At 42.2% G+C, this 16440-nt stretch overlaps 1 protein-coding gene across 1 annotated transcript; it reads left to right on the forward strand.

The window, feature by feature from the left end:
• The first annotated feature begins 390 nt into the window (after nt 1-390).
• MRPL45 (mitochondrial ribosomal protein L45) lies at nt 391-15770 on the forward strand. The gene is made up of 8 exons (XM_049860820.1): nt 391-497; nt 1415-1592; nt 2341-2458; nt 5298-5396; nt 10874-10922; nt 11815-11964; nt 12373-12546; nt 12723-15770. The coding sequence occupies exons 1-8, from the start codon at nt 432-434 to the stop codon at nt 12807-12809; spliced, it is 921 nt and encodes a 306-aa protein (XP_049716777.1). The 5' UTR covers nt 391-431; the 3' UTR covers nt 12810-15770.
• The last annotated feature ends 670 nt before the right edge of the window (nt 15771-16440 follow it).

The raw sequence follows: 16440 nt of genomic DNA on the forward strand, positions 1-16440 counted from the left end.
GCACTTGTCTCAGAGCTCTCTGATTTTAGAAGGGAAACAACTCTTTATTCACTAAAACCCACACCACAGCTGTCGAGACAATCGAATGGAAATAAGGTGCAGCAAAACCCCAAGCATGTAAGGACGCAGAAACCCTTGCCACAAAAAGAGAGCCGTGCGCAGGCGCAACTGGCGCTCTAGAGCTTTCGGGCAAAGTTCTGGCGCGTGACAGCCGTGCGTTCCACCCTACCCCCAACGCCGTCTTACCACGCACGCGCGGCCTGTCCTTCGCCTCCTTCCACGCGCACGTGCGCGCCCGCGTTACGCACAGTTAGTTGGAGGGCGCGCGCCCTGGAAAATTCCACTCCCGAGCTAGCTCCACCCTATGAGCTTCTTCTGGTCTCACGCTCTTCACGCTTAACTCCCATCCCGGCGGCCTTTGCGTGAGCAAAATGGCAGCCCCCGTGCCGCGGGTTTTGTCTTGCTTATCCAGAGCTTTGGGCTGTTGGTCACGGCAGGTGGGTAGGAATTGGGCGGATAGAAGCCAACGGGCTGGAGGAGGAGGACAGAGTAGAGGGAAAGAATCGCTTTGCAGTTATGCTGGGTGAACTTGGAGGATACCGGTCAGACCTAGGTTGGGGAAGTTTGAAATAGACGGGTCCCCTTACTGATGTCAGTGGCAGCAGAGTGGGCAAAGCCTGGGCAGGGCCGTGAGGACGAGCAAATTCGCGGGACTAAGTTTCCCAGTTTGTTTAGCTTCGGTATGTTAGGCGGAAGATGTTAAAGGCTTGGAAAGTGGGCTCACTTGCCTTGATTCTTTGTGAATGTTGTCCAAAGTTGAACAGTATCTTGGAAGGAGAGAGTCCGTTATCGTCATTGTCCCTGCCTGAGCAAACCTCAAGGTCAGAGAGAAAAGGCCTCCCGGCCTTTAAAGAGCTTATTGGTCATTTGGGAGTTAAAACGACAGGATAAAGTTTAGAGTGAGGCTCCGGATACAGTGAGCAGAATGTAGTCAGAGTGAATGTGGAGGAGATGCCAAGAGGTCCTTGCTTATACTTTAATAATAGCATTTTGCACCTTTCAGTATTTAATGTTTAAGTTCCCCTCTAGACTGAAAGTTCTTTGAAAGCAGAAACTTGCTTTAACCAACTTTGCATTCATAGGGGTTAGCATAGGTCTGTACTATAGAAAAGTGCATAGAAGACCTTTAGTAACTGTTGGGTGATGTTAGCATAAAGGTTGTTTATTGGCTGCTAGTAAGAGGCACACATAAAAATTCAGGTAGTACCAGTAGTACATTTTTCCTTGGTGCCTGGCTTTATAATTTTTCCTAAGTCATTCTTGGGATGTACCGTTTCTATAGGGCTTTGTTTAGAGCTTGTTCAAGATGGTAGTTTTTTTTCCAGATTATCTTAACCTTTCCCTTGCCTTCCAGCCAGCCCTGGTGGCTCAGTCCATGACTGTAGTTCCAGTGAGAACTAAAAAACGTTTCACACCTCCTACTTCCAAACCTAACTACGAATCAGAAAAGGAGTTTATAGAACGTGCTCGGAAAGCAGGATTGGTCATTCCTCCAGAGCGTTTGGAGCGTGCCATACATCTGGCCTGTACAGGTGAGGCATGGTATTTCTGGAGCTCTGAATCAGTCCCCTTCTGTCAGAGATCTGGAAAGTGGAATGATTTAGACTATGATTAACAGCATTTAATTAACCACAAAATCAGTTTAACCTCAATTATGATTGACTTTGTGTACACCGTATTTTTTTTATTGTGCTTTAAGTGGAGGTTTACAAATCAGGTCAGTCTCTCATACAAAAATTTATATACATCTTGCTGTGTACTCCTAGTTGCTCTCCCCCTAATGAGACAGCACACTCCTCCTCTCCACCCTGTATTCCCCATGTCCATTCAGTCAGCTTCCGTCCCCTTCTGCCTTCTCATCTCGCCGCCAGACAGGAGCTGCCCACACAGTCTCATATGTCTACTTGAGCCAGAAGCTCACTCCTCACCAGTATCATTTTTACTTACAGTCCAGTCCAATCCCTGTCTAAAGAGTTGCCTTTGGGAATGTGTGTACCATATTTTATGAGGTCATCTTTAATCTTGTCTTCACACCATTCCTAGAAAGCAAGGATGAAATCTACCCATTTTGTGGAAGTAGAAATTGAGGCTCTGAGAGATGACTTAAATTATTTATTTTATTCCCTTTTTTGTTGTTGTTGTAATATGTTTCCCTCTACACACGTGTGTTTTTTAGTCTCCTTTATATCCAGGATCCTTCCCAAGTTTCTGTGACCTAAAAATGACTTTTTATCAATCTTTCCTCACTTTCTTCTTTTTTTTCCCCTCCTATTATTGCAGCTGGTATTTTTGACTCTTATGTTCCTCCTGAGGGTGATGCTCGCATGTCATCTTTTTCAAGGGAAGGAATGAAACAGAGAACTGAACGATTTAAGAAGAACGTGGCATCACAATTGTCGTAGGTATCTGACACAGCTGCGAGTGGATATTAGAATAAAAATTTCTTGTTGTTACTTTATCCCAGAGAGATCTTGAGTTGATGGGTCGGTATAACTCTCATGATAATCTGACAGTATTTTCTTTTTTTGTTGTTCTTTTTTTTTTCAAGTTGTACTTTAGATAAGGGTTTACAGAACAAACTAGTTTCTCGTTAAACAGTTAGTATACATATTGTTTTTTGACGTTGGTTAACAACCTCACGACATGTCAACACTCTCCCTTCTCAACCTTGGGCTACCTATTACCAGCTTTCCTGTGCCCTCCTGCCTTCTAGTCCTTGCCCCTGGGCTGGTGTGCCTCTTTAGTCTCGTTTTGTTTTATGGGCCTGTCCAATCTTTGGCTGAAGGGTGAACCTCAGGAGTGACTTTATCACTGAGCTGAAAAGGTGTTCCGGTGCCATACTCTCAGGGTTTCTCCAGTCTCTGTCAGGCCAGTAAGTCTGATCTTTTCTTTTTGAGTTAGAATTTTATTCTACATTTTTCTCCAGCTCTGCTGGGACCCTCTGTTATGATCCCTGTCAGAGCAGTCAATGGTGGTAGCTGGACACCATTTAGTTATTACTGAACTCAGTCTGGTGGAGGCTGTGGTAGATATGGTCCATTAGTCTTTTGGACTAATCTTCCCCTTGTATCTTTAGTTTTCTTCATTCTTCCTTGCTCCTGAAGGGGTGAGACCAGTGGAGTATGCTAGATGGCCGCTCACAAGCTTTTAAGACCCCAGATGCTACTCAACTAAAGTAGAATGTAGAACATTTTCTTTATGAACTATTTTATGCCAATTGAGCTAGATGTTCCCCGAGACCATGGTCGCCACAACCTTCAGCCCAGAAATTTGGTCCTTCAGGGAGTTTAGATGTGTCTATGAAGCTTCCATGACCTTGCCTTGTACAAGTTGTGCTGGCTTCCCCAGTGTTATGTACTGAATTTGACAGTATTTTCTTTCTCTGTAATAGAGTCGATATTTAATGCAGAACAATGTGGGCATCCTGATTCTTCGCATCTTAGTCTTTGTTGATAATTTTTGTCACATCAGCTAGGAAGTTGACTTTGGGATTCGTAGGACCCTTTTTTGGTCATATATTTTAAAATTTTAAATAATAATGAAAGAACATACTTACCTGAGAAGTGCCTTAGAGAGTAAACTTCAGAGGGTAGGAAAAGCCAAAAAAGGTCAAGAAGACAGATCTGTTCTAGGGAGGTGACTGGGCCTTAGTTAATGGGCATAAACCTGAACCTTCTTTTTAGTCTCTCTTTTAGGTGAAAGGACAAAGACTTAGTATTTATTGCTCTATCTCTGACTGTACCTAGAACAGGTTTTTCAGAATTGTTGATAGGCTTATGTGTATAAGTAACACTGATTCAATGTTAATTCTACATGTGGTCATAATTTATTTCTCTAAGTACAGATCTCATCATATTACCTTCTCTGCTTAAAACTCTTTGTGGCTCCCTATGACCTGAAGAATAAAATCTATCTTTCTTTAGGGCATTTAAGGCTTCTCATAATCTGGCCCTTGGCTTGCCCTCCACCATCTTCTGACCCTTTGTTTCCTTTATCTCTTGATAAACTTCAGTGTTTCTAAGCTAATTGCAGTGCCTTGAATATTCTGTGCCTTTGCACATCCTTTCCTTTGCCTGAAAATGTTTTTTCCCCCTTCTTTACCAGGTAATTCCAGTTTGCTCCTCAAGACTTCACTCATTCATCATGTCTGCTTTTAAGCCATCTCTTATTCCTTTTAGAGCTGTCTCTACTGTAATTGTAACTATATTCTTATACTTACTACTTCTGATAACTCTGTGCCACAGTGATTTTCTTTCATTTATTTCTCTTCTTCTGGACTATGAGCTCTTCGATGGTAGTGTGCACCATGGTTTTATCATGGGGTTATCATTTAGGGGAGAAAAACACAAATAATTACAGAAACAGTGAAGTATAAGTGCTGTGGGAGCATGTGACAGGGAAGCACAGCTTGGTCTGGGAAGTCAGGGAAAGCTTCCCTGAGAAAGTGACATTGAAAGCTGGGACCGAAAGGATTGTTTGGAGTTAGCTGGGTGAAGGGGTGGTGAGGAATAGCATTCTAGAGAGATAGAAGAGTATAAGCAGGAGCTCTGAGATGAAAAACGCTTGCCAAATTCAACGATTGGAAAAAAGCCATCATGGCTGGAGAAGTGAGTAGGAGAGTGGAATCAAGATGAGGCTGAAGAGAGGGGCAATTAGGCAGGGCTGTGCCAAGGAATTTAAATTTTATCCAGAAGGCAATGGAAAACCAGTTTAAATGAAGGAATTGATGAGATTTGATTTTTCAGAAATATACTCCGGCTACAGTGTGGAGATTGGATTGGAGTGGATAGGAGGCAAGGATGGCTGTGGTAGATGAGATCTTGAAAGTCTAAAAAAAATCTTTTGCTCCTCATTTGACTTATAATTTTCCCTTGTATAGAATTCTGGGTTAGAAATGATTTTTTTTCCTCAACTAAAATCCTCTCTGTCTTACTCCATTGTTTTCCTAACTACCAGTGTTGCTGTTTAGAAGTTCAGTGTCATTCTATTGTTGCTGTGTATTAAACCAGCTTTTTCTTTCTTAATGCTTACAGGATGTTTTCTTTGATTTTAGAATTCTGAAATTTGGCTCTGAGGTGCTTTGTTCTTTCTTTAAAATGATTTATTTAAGATAGAGGGTTGAATATGTAGGAACTTGACACATTTAGAAAGCAGTTATTGAATAATTGGACAGAAATTAGTGAATTTTATGTAAACTAAGAAATCTTTAGAAGTGATTCTCATGCTTAATTTTACAGAATCCGGAAGATAAAAGAATACGATGCAAATTTTAAAACAAAGGACTTCCCTGAAAAAGCTAAGGATATCTACGTCGAAGCTCACCTTTGTCTAAACAAGTAAGTGGACTTCCTATTTTGTACCCATTCAGTACTCAGAAACTATTATTTCAGGTCTTGCACAGATTTTTTTTTATCAGGTTAAGAGTTCTAGAATGAGAGAGCTTTCTGTGTGGGAAATACTTAGTGACTGAAGCTATCCTTAGCTCCTCTCCAGCTTCTGGAAGCTTTCACCATTTAATCTGTTCTGGCTGCACCAGCAAGTGTTGGGTCTCTGTGCTGGAATGGCTACTGTTTTCACCACACCTGATAGCTTTATTCACCCTGATCCTCTTTGTATGTTTTACCTATGTACATTTCCATTTCTATAGCTATTTTGAATAAGCTTCTTTTTAAAATTTCCAACTTTTTCTTAATTCAATCAAGGGCAGACAAATCAGAGCTGCTGGGGAGATAAGAAACTTGCTAGGAGTGATCTTAAATCTTTAGACTGTTCCTGACATTCTTTTGAACTGTGGCTAGGCTTCAGGTAGGACCCAAAACTTGTACTCTGAGATCCATTAATAATTTATTTTTGTTTTTCTTAAAAAATTAAATTACAAAATATTCCACAAATGATGGAGAAGTACCACCCATCTTAATAAATGTTTACATTTTTGCAATATTTACTTCAACATCCTTAATTTGGGGGAAAGGAGAAATAAAACATAGATAAAGCTAAAGCCCCATCTCCCCATTCTTTTCCCTTCCCAGAGATAAACACTGTCTTAGTTATCTAGTGCTACTGTAACATAAATACCACAAATGGATGGCTTTAACAAAGAGAAATTCATTTTCTCACAGTCTAGTAGGCTAGAAGTCCAAATTAAGAGTGTCAGCTCCAGGGTAAGGCTTTCTCTCTGTCGGCTTTGGAGAAAGGTCCTTCTCATCAATCTTCCCCTGGACTAGCAGCTTCTCCACACAGGAACCCCAGGTCCAAAGGACACACTTTGCTCCTAGTGCTGCTTTCTTGGTGATATAAGGTACTCCCCATCTCTCTGCTTGTTTTTCTCTTTTGTGTCTCAAAAGAGATTGGCTCAAGACACAATCCAGTCTTGTAGATTGAGCCCTGCCTCATTACATAACTGCTACCTATCTCAGCTCATTAACATTGTAGAGGTAGGATTTCTAACACATAGGAAAATCGCATCAGATGACAAAATGGTAGACAGTCACACAATACTGGGAATCATGGCCTAGACAAATTGGTGTATATATTTTTGGGAGACACAGTTCAATCCATGACAACCACTGCCCCAACTGTCATTCTCATGCATATTTTTATACCTTCACTATATGTATGTATCTAAACAGTATATAGTATTGTTTTACGTATTTTAAATTTCTTATATGAATGGTAGCTATTGTTATATATATCCTTGTAACCTGTTATTTTCATTTAGTGTTCAGGATTTTTTTTTTGTATATTTGATTTTTTTCTACTGCATTATTTTGTACCATTATTTTGCTTCTTTTTCCCTTTTCGTTTGTCAGTTTATGTAATTTTCATCTTCCTTTTTTATTTCTTCTACTCAGTGGAACTAATACATTCTACTTCTGTTTTTGTTTTTGTTTTTAAGTGGTTATCATTAAATCATTTAACATGCTTTTTTTTTTTAATCGTGCTTTAGATGAAGGTTTACAGAGCAATTAGCTTTCATTAAACAATACATATATTGTTTTGTGACATTGGTTCCCAACTGGCAATGTGTCAACACTCTCCGCTTCTCAACCTTGGATTTCCCATTTCCATTCATCCAGCATTCCTGTCCCTTCTGCCTTTTCATCCTTGCCCCTGGGCTGGTGTGCCCATTTAGTCTTGTATACATAGTTGAGCTACTATTTTATTGTTTGTTTTATGGGCCTGTCTCATCTTTGCCTGAAGGGTGAACTTCAGGAGTGACTTCAGTACTGAGTTAAAAGGGTGTCCGGGGGCCATACTCTCAGGGTTTCTCCAGGCTCAGTTAGACCAGTAAGTCTGGTCTTTTTGTGTGAGTTTGAATTTTGTTCTACATTTTTCTTCAGTTCTGTGTGGGACCCTCTGTTGTGATGCCTGTCAGAGCAGTCGGGGGTAGCTGGGCACCATTTAGTTGTGCTGGTGGAGCTGTGGTAATTGTTCATTAGTCCTTTGGCCTAATCTTTCCCTTGCGTCTTTGGTTTTGTTCATTCTTCTTATTCTTGCCCCAGAAGGGGTGGGACCAGTGGAGTATCTTGGATGGCCATTCATGAACTTTTAAGACGCCAGACACTACTCACCAAAGTAGGATGTAGAACATTTTCTTTATAAACTATGTTAAGCCAATTGAGCTAGATGTCACCTGAGCCCATGGTCCTCAGCCCAGTAATTTGGTCCCTCAGGGAGTTTGGATGTGTTTGTGGAGCTTCCATGACCTTGCCTTAGTCAAATGGTGCTGACTTCCCCAGTATCTTGTACTATCTTACCCTTCACCGTAGTTACCACTTATTTATTGCCTACTTAGTGTTTTTCCCTCCCCATACCTCCCTCCCTCCTATCCATCAAATATTGTCTTTTTGTGTATAAACTTATTCATGAGTTTTTTATAATAGTAGTCTAATATAATATTTCTCCTTTTGTGATTGACTTATTTCACTCAGCGTAATGTCGTCCAGATTTATCTATGTTGTGAGATGTTTTGCAAATTCATCATTGTCCTTTATTGTTGCATAGTATTTCATGGTGTATATGTAGCATAGTTTGTTTATCCATTCATCTGTTAACGGACACTTAGATTATTTCCATCTTTTTGCTATTGGGAATAATGCTGCAGTGAACATGGGTGTGCATATGCCTATTCGTGTGACGGCTGTTACTTCTTTAGGACATATTCCTAGGAGTGGGATTGCTAGATCATATGCTATTTCTATTTCTAGCTTTTTAAGGAAGCACCGTAACATTTTCCAAAATGGTTGCACCATTTTGCATTCCCACTGGCAGTTCTTAACATGCATTTTTGAGTTAGCATTACAAGAATCTCAGAATGCTTTTTATTCCAGTCATTACCTCATCTGCCTTGTTTTTAAGAAGAGATATTCTGTGTCTTTAAATTTCTTTGACTGTCGCTGCTGCCTACGAAGCAGCTTTAACCTGCCAGACCTATCAAAACACAGACCCCAATTTTTGAAGTCGCTCATCCTGGCACCAACAAACTGCACCAGGAACATGGGTCGCTGTCCCCATGGCTGCCTGCCAAGGGGCCGGGGGTTAGGGAGTGGTAGTTGCTACGTGACATGCTGAAATTCACTAAAATTGCCCAGCTTCATTCTTCATCAAGGACTCTCCTGGATGCTGCAAGTTTTCGCCTAGACTCCATAGTTCTGAAATAGTTAATTCTGATAGTTCTTGTAAGCTCAATAATTGTTTCAGCGGAGGGACTGATTCATGCAGCTTCGTCTTTTGCCATCTTCTGTGATGTCACTCCCCTCTTATGTTTTCTCTTTTTTACGTCTCTGTACCATAGTTTAGGTAGTTTCCTTATATCTCTCTTCAAGTTTACTGATTATCTCATCAGCTGTGTCTAATTTTACCTGGTCAGTGAGTCTTATATTTTTTATTTCATTGTCGTACTTAGTCCTTTTTCAGAACTTTCTTTTTAACAACACTTTGCATTTTTCTTCTTTTTATAAAATTCCTTTTTTTATCTCCTTACATTTACCCAATTTATAGATTCCTTTGAGTTGCTCTGTTATCTCAAATTCTTGGGACACTAATACTGCTGTTGGTTGTGTCTGTTGACTTTTGCTAGATAAATGCCAAGTGTGTTTTGTGATGTTTAGTTGTAAACTGACCTTCAGTGGAAATTGTTTCTTCTGAATATTATGAATATGCTTCCATAGAGGCTTTGTGTTTGCTTCTGCCATGCTCCTAGGGGTACTTTTGGCCAAGTATCAGTTTTTATGTTAATTTCTTAGCTTAGGACTTTCTATACTGAAGAGGCAACATATTCTGTGTCCAAATCTGAATATATTGTGGGCTTGGGGGCCTTAATTTTTCACAATTTTTTTTTTGTTTTTCCACTCAGAGTCCCGGACAGAGATAAGCTTTGTATCCAGGTTGGCTATTTTTCTAGTCTCCCTTTCCTGCAGCTGCAATCTGTTGAGGCTCTTAGCTTTATTTAGGGATCTCAATTCCAGCACCCTGCCCTTCAAGGATCCAAAGTTTCAGGGAAAAGTCAAGCCCTAGTGCCATCGTATCCTATTTCTGGATCCATTAATCATCCCTTAAGCAATCATGGTATCAACTTGCATGCTTTCCATTTGGGCTTTTAGCTCCCGCTTCCTTTATGGCATCTGGGATTTACCTTTCTTTCTTGTGAACTAGGCTAGAGTATTTAAGAGAGAGAGAGAGTGTGTGTGTGTGTGTGGTTATATTTGATCCAACATTTCTAGGTATTTATAGTGGGAATAGTTTCACATTAGCTCAGTCCATTATGCTGCCAGAGCCGATATCTTCCTTTTATTTCTCAGTGTAAGTTCTACTGCAAAATAGTAAGTGAGCTCATAGAGAAGAGAATTCATTTCTACTGAAGATTTCTAAGCCAGGATAGTGAGGATGAAGAATTCATTCAGAGGTGTCAGCTATGGTCATGGTCATGGTAGCTCTAACTACCACTTAGTCTGTTCTAGCTTAGAGCTACAGTGAGGGAAATGACCTAGACTCTTTCTTGTTAGGGATGGAGGTGAAAGTGAAGCAGACAGACAGGTTATAGTTAATATGTTACCCACTCTGGAATTAGAGATGAGATTTTTCAAGGGGACAAAGAGTTAAACTCTCTAGAAAATATTAAACTATGGGGAAAAATTATGTGTGTATCTGAAAGAAGTTAGTCTGTGGTTTAGGTTTATTTAAGATCCCTCAGCTAGGGAACCTTCCTAAAACCTTATGTCTGCAGGAGCTGGGTTTGCTGTTTTCTAATTCTGACAGCATAATGTCAGTATGACTAGGCCAGTATGGCAGCAGCAAAGATGGAGGGAAAAGAAAGAAAGGACCAGAAAAGACAGACTGTCTTTTGGCTAGGTTCACAGATGTCAGTGTAAGATCATCTTACTAAGATGGTGTAAGTCAGTACCAAGATAGCTGGTACTGCTGGTGTGTCAGAGGTGAGAGGAGATGAGATGAGCCTTTGATTACTATTTGTGTTGGACTTCATTGCCCATACCAGCTTACAGCAGAAATCAATCCCCATGTCCCAGGGAGGGTCTCTTACCCATCTTAAGGAGCTACGGTAATGACAGAGAAATTCCTTTCTGTTCCTGAGACTAAAGCATAACTTTGCTAGTAGATTGGAAGGTTTTCTGATAAATCATGTTATTGTTCATCTCTGTGACCCTAGAACTTTGCACATTACTTAGCTTATAATGTGCAGAAAATGTTTCTAAAGTTGAATTGAACTGTTTTCTGTTCTTAGGACCATTTTCAAATTCTGTGTATGGTATTCATAAAAGCAGGAGTCAATGATATATATCTCTTTCTCTTTTAGTTCAGACCATGATCGGCTTCATACCTTGGCTACCGAACTCTGTTTTCCGGTAGGTTCTCATCTTCCTTAGAACTGTGGGGATGCCTGAGTGGGCAGATTCTAGGCATTACCTTTGGTTTTCTTAGGAAGGGTCGGTTTTGAAAGTGTAGGAAGTTTAAAGCCCAGGCTTAAGTTCCATTATTTAATGATAACAACTTGATACAAACGCTGGTAGAGGCCATGGCAAATGAGGAAAGAGGAAGTCCATCAGCAAGTAGTACTGAAACCGCAAGGTGCAGATCCTGAGGTCAGGATTTGGGCTACCTTAGGCCAGACCTCCACGTGCCTACAGTGTAATAAAGTATTTAGCAGGATTCATGAGGCTTATGTTGTATGCTAGCTGCGGTGCTAGGTACTCTTGGGAGACAACTAAGAATGAGGACACTTTGGTTTAGTTAGAGGTTTCAAAGTAAGAACTTCAGTTTCTGTCAATTCAGCTGAATCACCCCAGAGACAAGTTTAGGTAACCCAGTCTTAGCAGTTTAGCCTTTATTTCCCTGTAAAATTCCCACTCTCCACTGCTAAAAGGTGAGGACAAAAGAAAAGAAACATATGCAGAAGTACGTGCAGTAATTAGCAGATTATGGAAGTATATGGGAGGGATGATGGTGAACTGGGTTATACTGGCAGTTTAGAGTGTGGTTTTCATTAATTTGGAGAAGGATCTTCAAGAGTTTTGATTTAGATGAAAAGAGAGTTGTCATAAGGTATATTCCAGATGAACAGTAGCTTGCTGAATCACAAGCCTGGAAGGTCAGAGAGAAAATAGGCACTAGAAGGCATTCGAGGGGAAAAGTTGCATGTTGCCTGTAGTATTGCAGGAAGCGAGAGCAGATATGATAGAATCAGCTTCCCTAAAAGGAGGGAAAACCCCAGTTAAACTTCTTTTCCTCTACCCTTAGGACATGGTCTGGGACCTCAAATACAAGACCGTTCGCTGGAGTTTCGTGGAATCTTTAGAGCCACCCCAGGTGGTTCAGGTTCGCTGTTCAAACCTGGTGAACCAGGGCAATGTGTATGGCCAGGTCACCGTACGCATGCACACCCGGCAGGTAGAGTCACCAGCCCACTTTCCTCCCAGCTTTTCTTTACTCTAGGTACAGGCACCTACCTCTGGAGTGCTGGGTACAGCTGCCCAGGACTGAAGGTCCTAAGGAAAGGTTCACCGTGGCTTTTCCTGCTCTGTCACTACCCACTTCCCACCACTAGATGTTAGCTCTGCTAAGGCACACTGTGAGGCTGTTTTGCCCCACCCTCCCTGGACTTGACTCCCTCCTTCCTACTCTTCCACCCCCATTAAACTCTGAGTAAAGTGTCAGTAGTTGATCAATTAGTCTACATTCAGAATTCCTAGATAGTTTTTTTCCACACATTAAAAAATTTTGTTATGGTTGTTTCAGAATTGTGTGGCAAAAATAAAATTCTGAGAAGTAAGGCTGGATTTGCTTTCATGCTTACAGATTCTGGCCATCTATGACCGGTTTGGTCGACTGATGTATGGACAGGAAGATGTGCCCAAGGATGTCCTAGAGTATGTTGTGTTTGAAAAGCACCTGATGAACCCCTATGGGAGCTGGAGAATGCATGGCAAGATTGTCCCCCAGTGGGCACCCCCTAAGCAGCCTATCCTTAAGGTAAGGCAGCTTGTGTGGTTGAGGCAGTAGTTTTGGCATCCTAAGTCACATGCTCCACCTAGTGGAGACAGGAGGTGATGCAGCACCAGGGAAGGGGAATCCTGGGGGGAGTGGATATCACTCCTGGGTAAGTCATTGGCTTAGTTGATGGATAACTCAGCTTCCTACACTTTCAGACGGTGATGATCCCTGGCCCCCAGCTGAAACCATGGGAAGACTATGAAGAACCTCAAGGGGAGACCAATAAAGCTCGGCTAGCCTGATGGCAAGGATGATCCCTGGGGTGAAGGATTGCTGATAAGGTGGCTGGAAGCTAGGAAGTCATCTGCCTCAGCCACGTAATAGAAAGAACTACCTTTGTTTTTGTCTGTCATGCTGGGGTCTTTTCAGCAGTGTCATCCTCAACAGCCATGGCTGATGGCTGGGCCCAGGTGGGTGCTTGGTATGCACAGCCATGGACCTCCACTTCTTCCTTCTTTTTTTTAATTGTATGTGTAGCTTCTGAGTCTAGATGAAAAATGGTATGTTTCCAAGTATATCTGATACCAGTTTTCCCATATCAGTGCCTGTTGAGCAAACTGGGAGCGTTCTCTTTCTAATCACAGGGCAGGGATCATAGTCTGAAATAAACACTGTCAGAGTATTGAAAAAATAGTGGTAGGTTCTGTACATTTGCCGTGATTCAGGTTGGAGGTAGACCAGCTTTCAAATAGCCGAAGTAGAAGACAAGCTTGATTGTGAGTGATATGTCTTCTAAGAAACCCAGACTTCGGGAAAATTATCAGTGCTTATAAAATATTGTATCATTTACTGGTGAGGAGTGAGCTTTTTGCCTCAAGTAGACACATGAGACTATGTGGGCAACTTCTATCTGGAGGGGAGGTGAGAAGACAGAAGGGGGCAGAAGCTGGCAGAGTGGACATGGGAATCCAGGGTGGAGAGAAGGAGTGTGCTGTCTCATTAGGGAGAGAGCAACTAGGAGTATATAGCAAGGTGTATGTAAATTTTTGTACAAGAGACTGACTGGATTTGTAAACTTTCACTTACAGTACAAAAAAAAAAAAAATTGTATCATTTAAGAGAGTCTCATGCACTGACTTTCTGAATCAGTATTTGTATTTCATAGAGGAATGTCAGTCCAAAGAAGTCATTTGACCCCCAGCCTTTGGATTGTGTTCTTAATTATCCCCTACATTCTGGTGTGATCCCAGGGAGCCTGGGTGGAGGCAGAGACCATGAAAGGGGTGATACATTTGAGAAATTCGTCTGTAAGCCTCGGTTCCCTGACTTCTGGCACCTCCTGGAAATGGTGACTATTCTTCACAGTGTTGGGAAGGCAAACATACCAGAGTATAAGCCTGTGTTGAAGTGAAGCAGTCCAGCCCTTCTTTGTTCCTTTGCTCCAGCTGGGCTTTCAGGAGGAGGATGTGAAACTTCATATGCTTGTGTGTCCTGGGATCATTCGAGGTACGACAAGGGAAGTCACTGTGCCAGCTACAGGCTGGCTGATGGTACTATCGCGTTTATCAACACATTGTGGGCTTCTCTTAATTTTTATACTTTCTGTTTCTCAAAACTTAGCTTTTTTTTTTTTCCTGCCAAAGGATTTGTCATTTGGGGTAAGGACTAATCTGTTTTGACCTTGTCTAGAAAGTAGAAGCCAAAGAAACTGGAATCAAATTGAGACTAGTTTTAATTTTTCAGTCTTCCTAAAGCTACCATCTCAGCTAAGGAGTAAGCAGGTCAGGCCTCACTGGGGAAAATTGGTGTTTGGACCGCAGCTGCTGAGTGCTGACTGAAAACGAGGACGTGTAGGCTGAGGGGAGAACCAGCACTGGCGGGTTAATCCACAGCAGCCGCTCTCGTCGTGCTCCTTAGTCTCAACCCTTTTGGCTTAAAATGTACATTAGTTTGCAGCATTACCGTCCAAGTGAGGTTCAGCCACATCCTCTTTGCCTGAGCCCTGGATTAAAGCAAAATGGAAAGGGAAGTGCTTTGAGCAGGAGCCACAGCTAGGGAGGAGGGAGGAGGGGGAGATAATCCAGGGAAGGCGGGGAAGCAGAGAAACAAAAAAGCACACTTAATGGAAAAATGATACATTGGTTTCTCTGAATAGGTAAAAGCAGTGCTTCAAATAAACTGTTTCACCTCCACCCTTCTGGATCTGTCTCAGGGTCCCCAGGTAATCCTAAACAGCAGCTAAGCAATAGCTGCCACCGGGGAGCCGGAGGATAAATGCAATTTTCATTTCCCCTTGGAACCAAATCCAGTTGAGCAAATGGCCCCAAATGTGAAGGATTGGCTGGAAGGGCCAGGCAAAGACCATCATCTGAGTGTCAGCTCCAAAGCCAGCGCTGGCAAAGAATTAGCCAGACCAAAAAAAAAAAAAAAATTTTTTTTTTATTTTTACCCCAAAGGCCTAAAGGCTGCAATGTTGTCACTTTGAATTTTGGAGCACGCATTGTTCTTTCTTTACCTGTCTACTGGTCTTTTTCAAAAACTTTGACAACAAAAATCACCACTATCAATAAACTAGAGCCAACTGCATTGGTCAAGAAAAAGTGTTCTTTATTTTTATTCCCCCAAGTGTGGGTGTGGGCACAACTTTGCTGTTCCCAACTAGACCAGACCCAGTGGGATTGTTCTGGGGAGCCCAGTGAGCAAAATTCAAGTTGGCGCAGAAGCTGTGGCGTTAATTTGCAGGAGCCCAGAGCATCAGCAGACTTCATTATGCTCTGAAAGCCCAGAGCAAGGGTAAATGGGAGGGCCTAGATACAGGAATGAGGGCATCTGGACCCTGGAAGACGGTGGGTTCCTTTATTCCTTCTGCCGTTCCTTTTGGAAATGGAGCCAGCCTTTGCTATGTTTTCTGTATACAACTGTAACTACCTAAAGTGTTTGCATGCCAGCTTATTTTTTTCCCATTGCATACTGGATCTCCTTGTTTTAACTTTTTCATCCGCATGAAAGACATCAATATCTGTACAGTTAGAGGGCAGAACTTAATGCTATCTTTAGTGTCCCTGCCCAGCTCTGCCATTTTTAGCCTGCCTGTTTCCATCTTTACCTCTCTCCTACTAGTCCTGGGACTTTTGTACCAGAGTTTTTCTCCTTGTTTCCCTCTGGTAAACCAAAAAAAACCAAACCCGTTGCTATCGTTAGTATCTTCTAATTCCAGCACTCGCCTATCTAGCATTTCTTAGGCAATGGTAGCCTGAACTGACTGTTGAGAGAAGAGAACCGAGCTAGAGAGAGCTTCCTAAGAAAGAAGGCTTTGTATTAACATGACATCCTTTTCCCAGCTCTCAGGCCTCTAACCTGCCCCGTTGGTGCTATCCTTTCTGAGGGCAGAAGCAGTTCCAGTGCTGGCTGTAAACAGGACCTCCTTTCTTGCTCAGGTTTCTCTGAGAAGGAGATTGTGATATGGGCCCCTAGTTAGGGAGCAAGTGATTTAGAGTGGTTCTCACATCAGAACCAGAGATCTCCTTGGCTCCAGTTGCATTGGCAGCAGAGAGGGGTTCCTTTGAAGACAGCACTGAAAGGCTGGGAGGAGGAGAATAAGCCAGTGAGAGCAACTCTGGAGACTGGCAAGAGATGGGGCAGGGAGACGGGGAGAGCATCTAAAAAAAGCCAGCAAGCCAGCAAGAGCCGTGCCCCTTGGACTGCGAGAGAGGCTGTCTTGTAGGGAAAACTCTGCCTTGACCAGTGTGGGAAGGATCTGGAGAAACCGCCTTTCCGTCTGTGTTCTCTGTCTCTGGTGTTGCTCTGGATGTCAGGTGTTGTTAACGGATGTGAGAATGCCTGAGCGTCTCTACTTCAGCGGTCAAGTGGGGCAGGTTGGAGAATCAATAAGCCAGAAACAGATCGAAAGTCAAAAAGGCAAGGTCTGTAAGG

This window comes from Elephas maximus, chromosome 19 (genome assembly GCF_024166365.1).
Source record: "Elephas maximus indicus isolate mEleMax1 chromosome 19, mEleMax1 primary haplotype, whole genome shotgun sequence".
Taxonomy (NCBI): Eukaryota; Metazoa; Chordata; class Mammalia; order Proboscidea; family Elephantidae; genus Elephas; species Elephas maximus.

Bases quoted from the DNA above. Each gene is read 5' to 3' on its own strand.
- MRPL45 (XM_049860820.1), top strand. From the start codon at position 432: ATGGCAGCCCCCGTGCCGCGGGTTTTGTCTTGCTTATCCAGAGCTTTG. The intron at 10,923-11,814 runs GTAGGTTCTCAT...CTCTACCCTTAG, and splicing joins CTACCGAACTCTGTTTTCCG to GACATGGTCTGGGACCTCAA. The intron at 12,547-12,722 runs GTAAGGCAGCTT...CTACACTTTCAG, and splicing joins CTAAGCAGCCTATCCTTAAG to ACGGTGATGATCCCTGGCCC.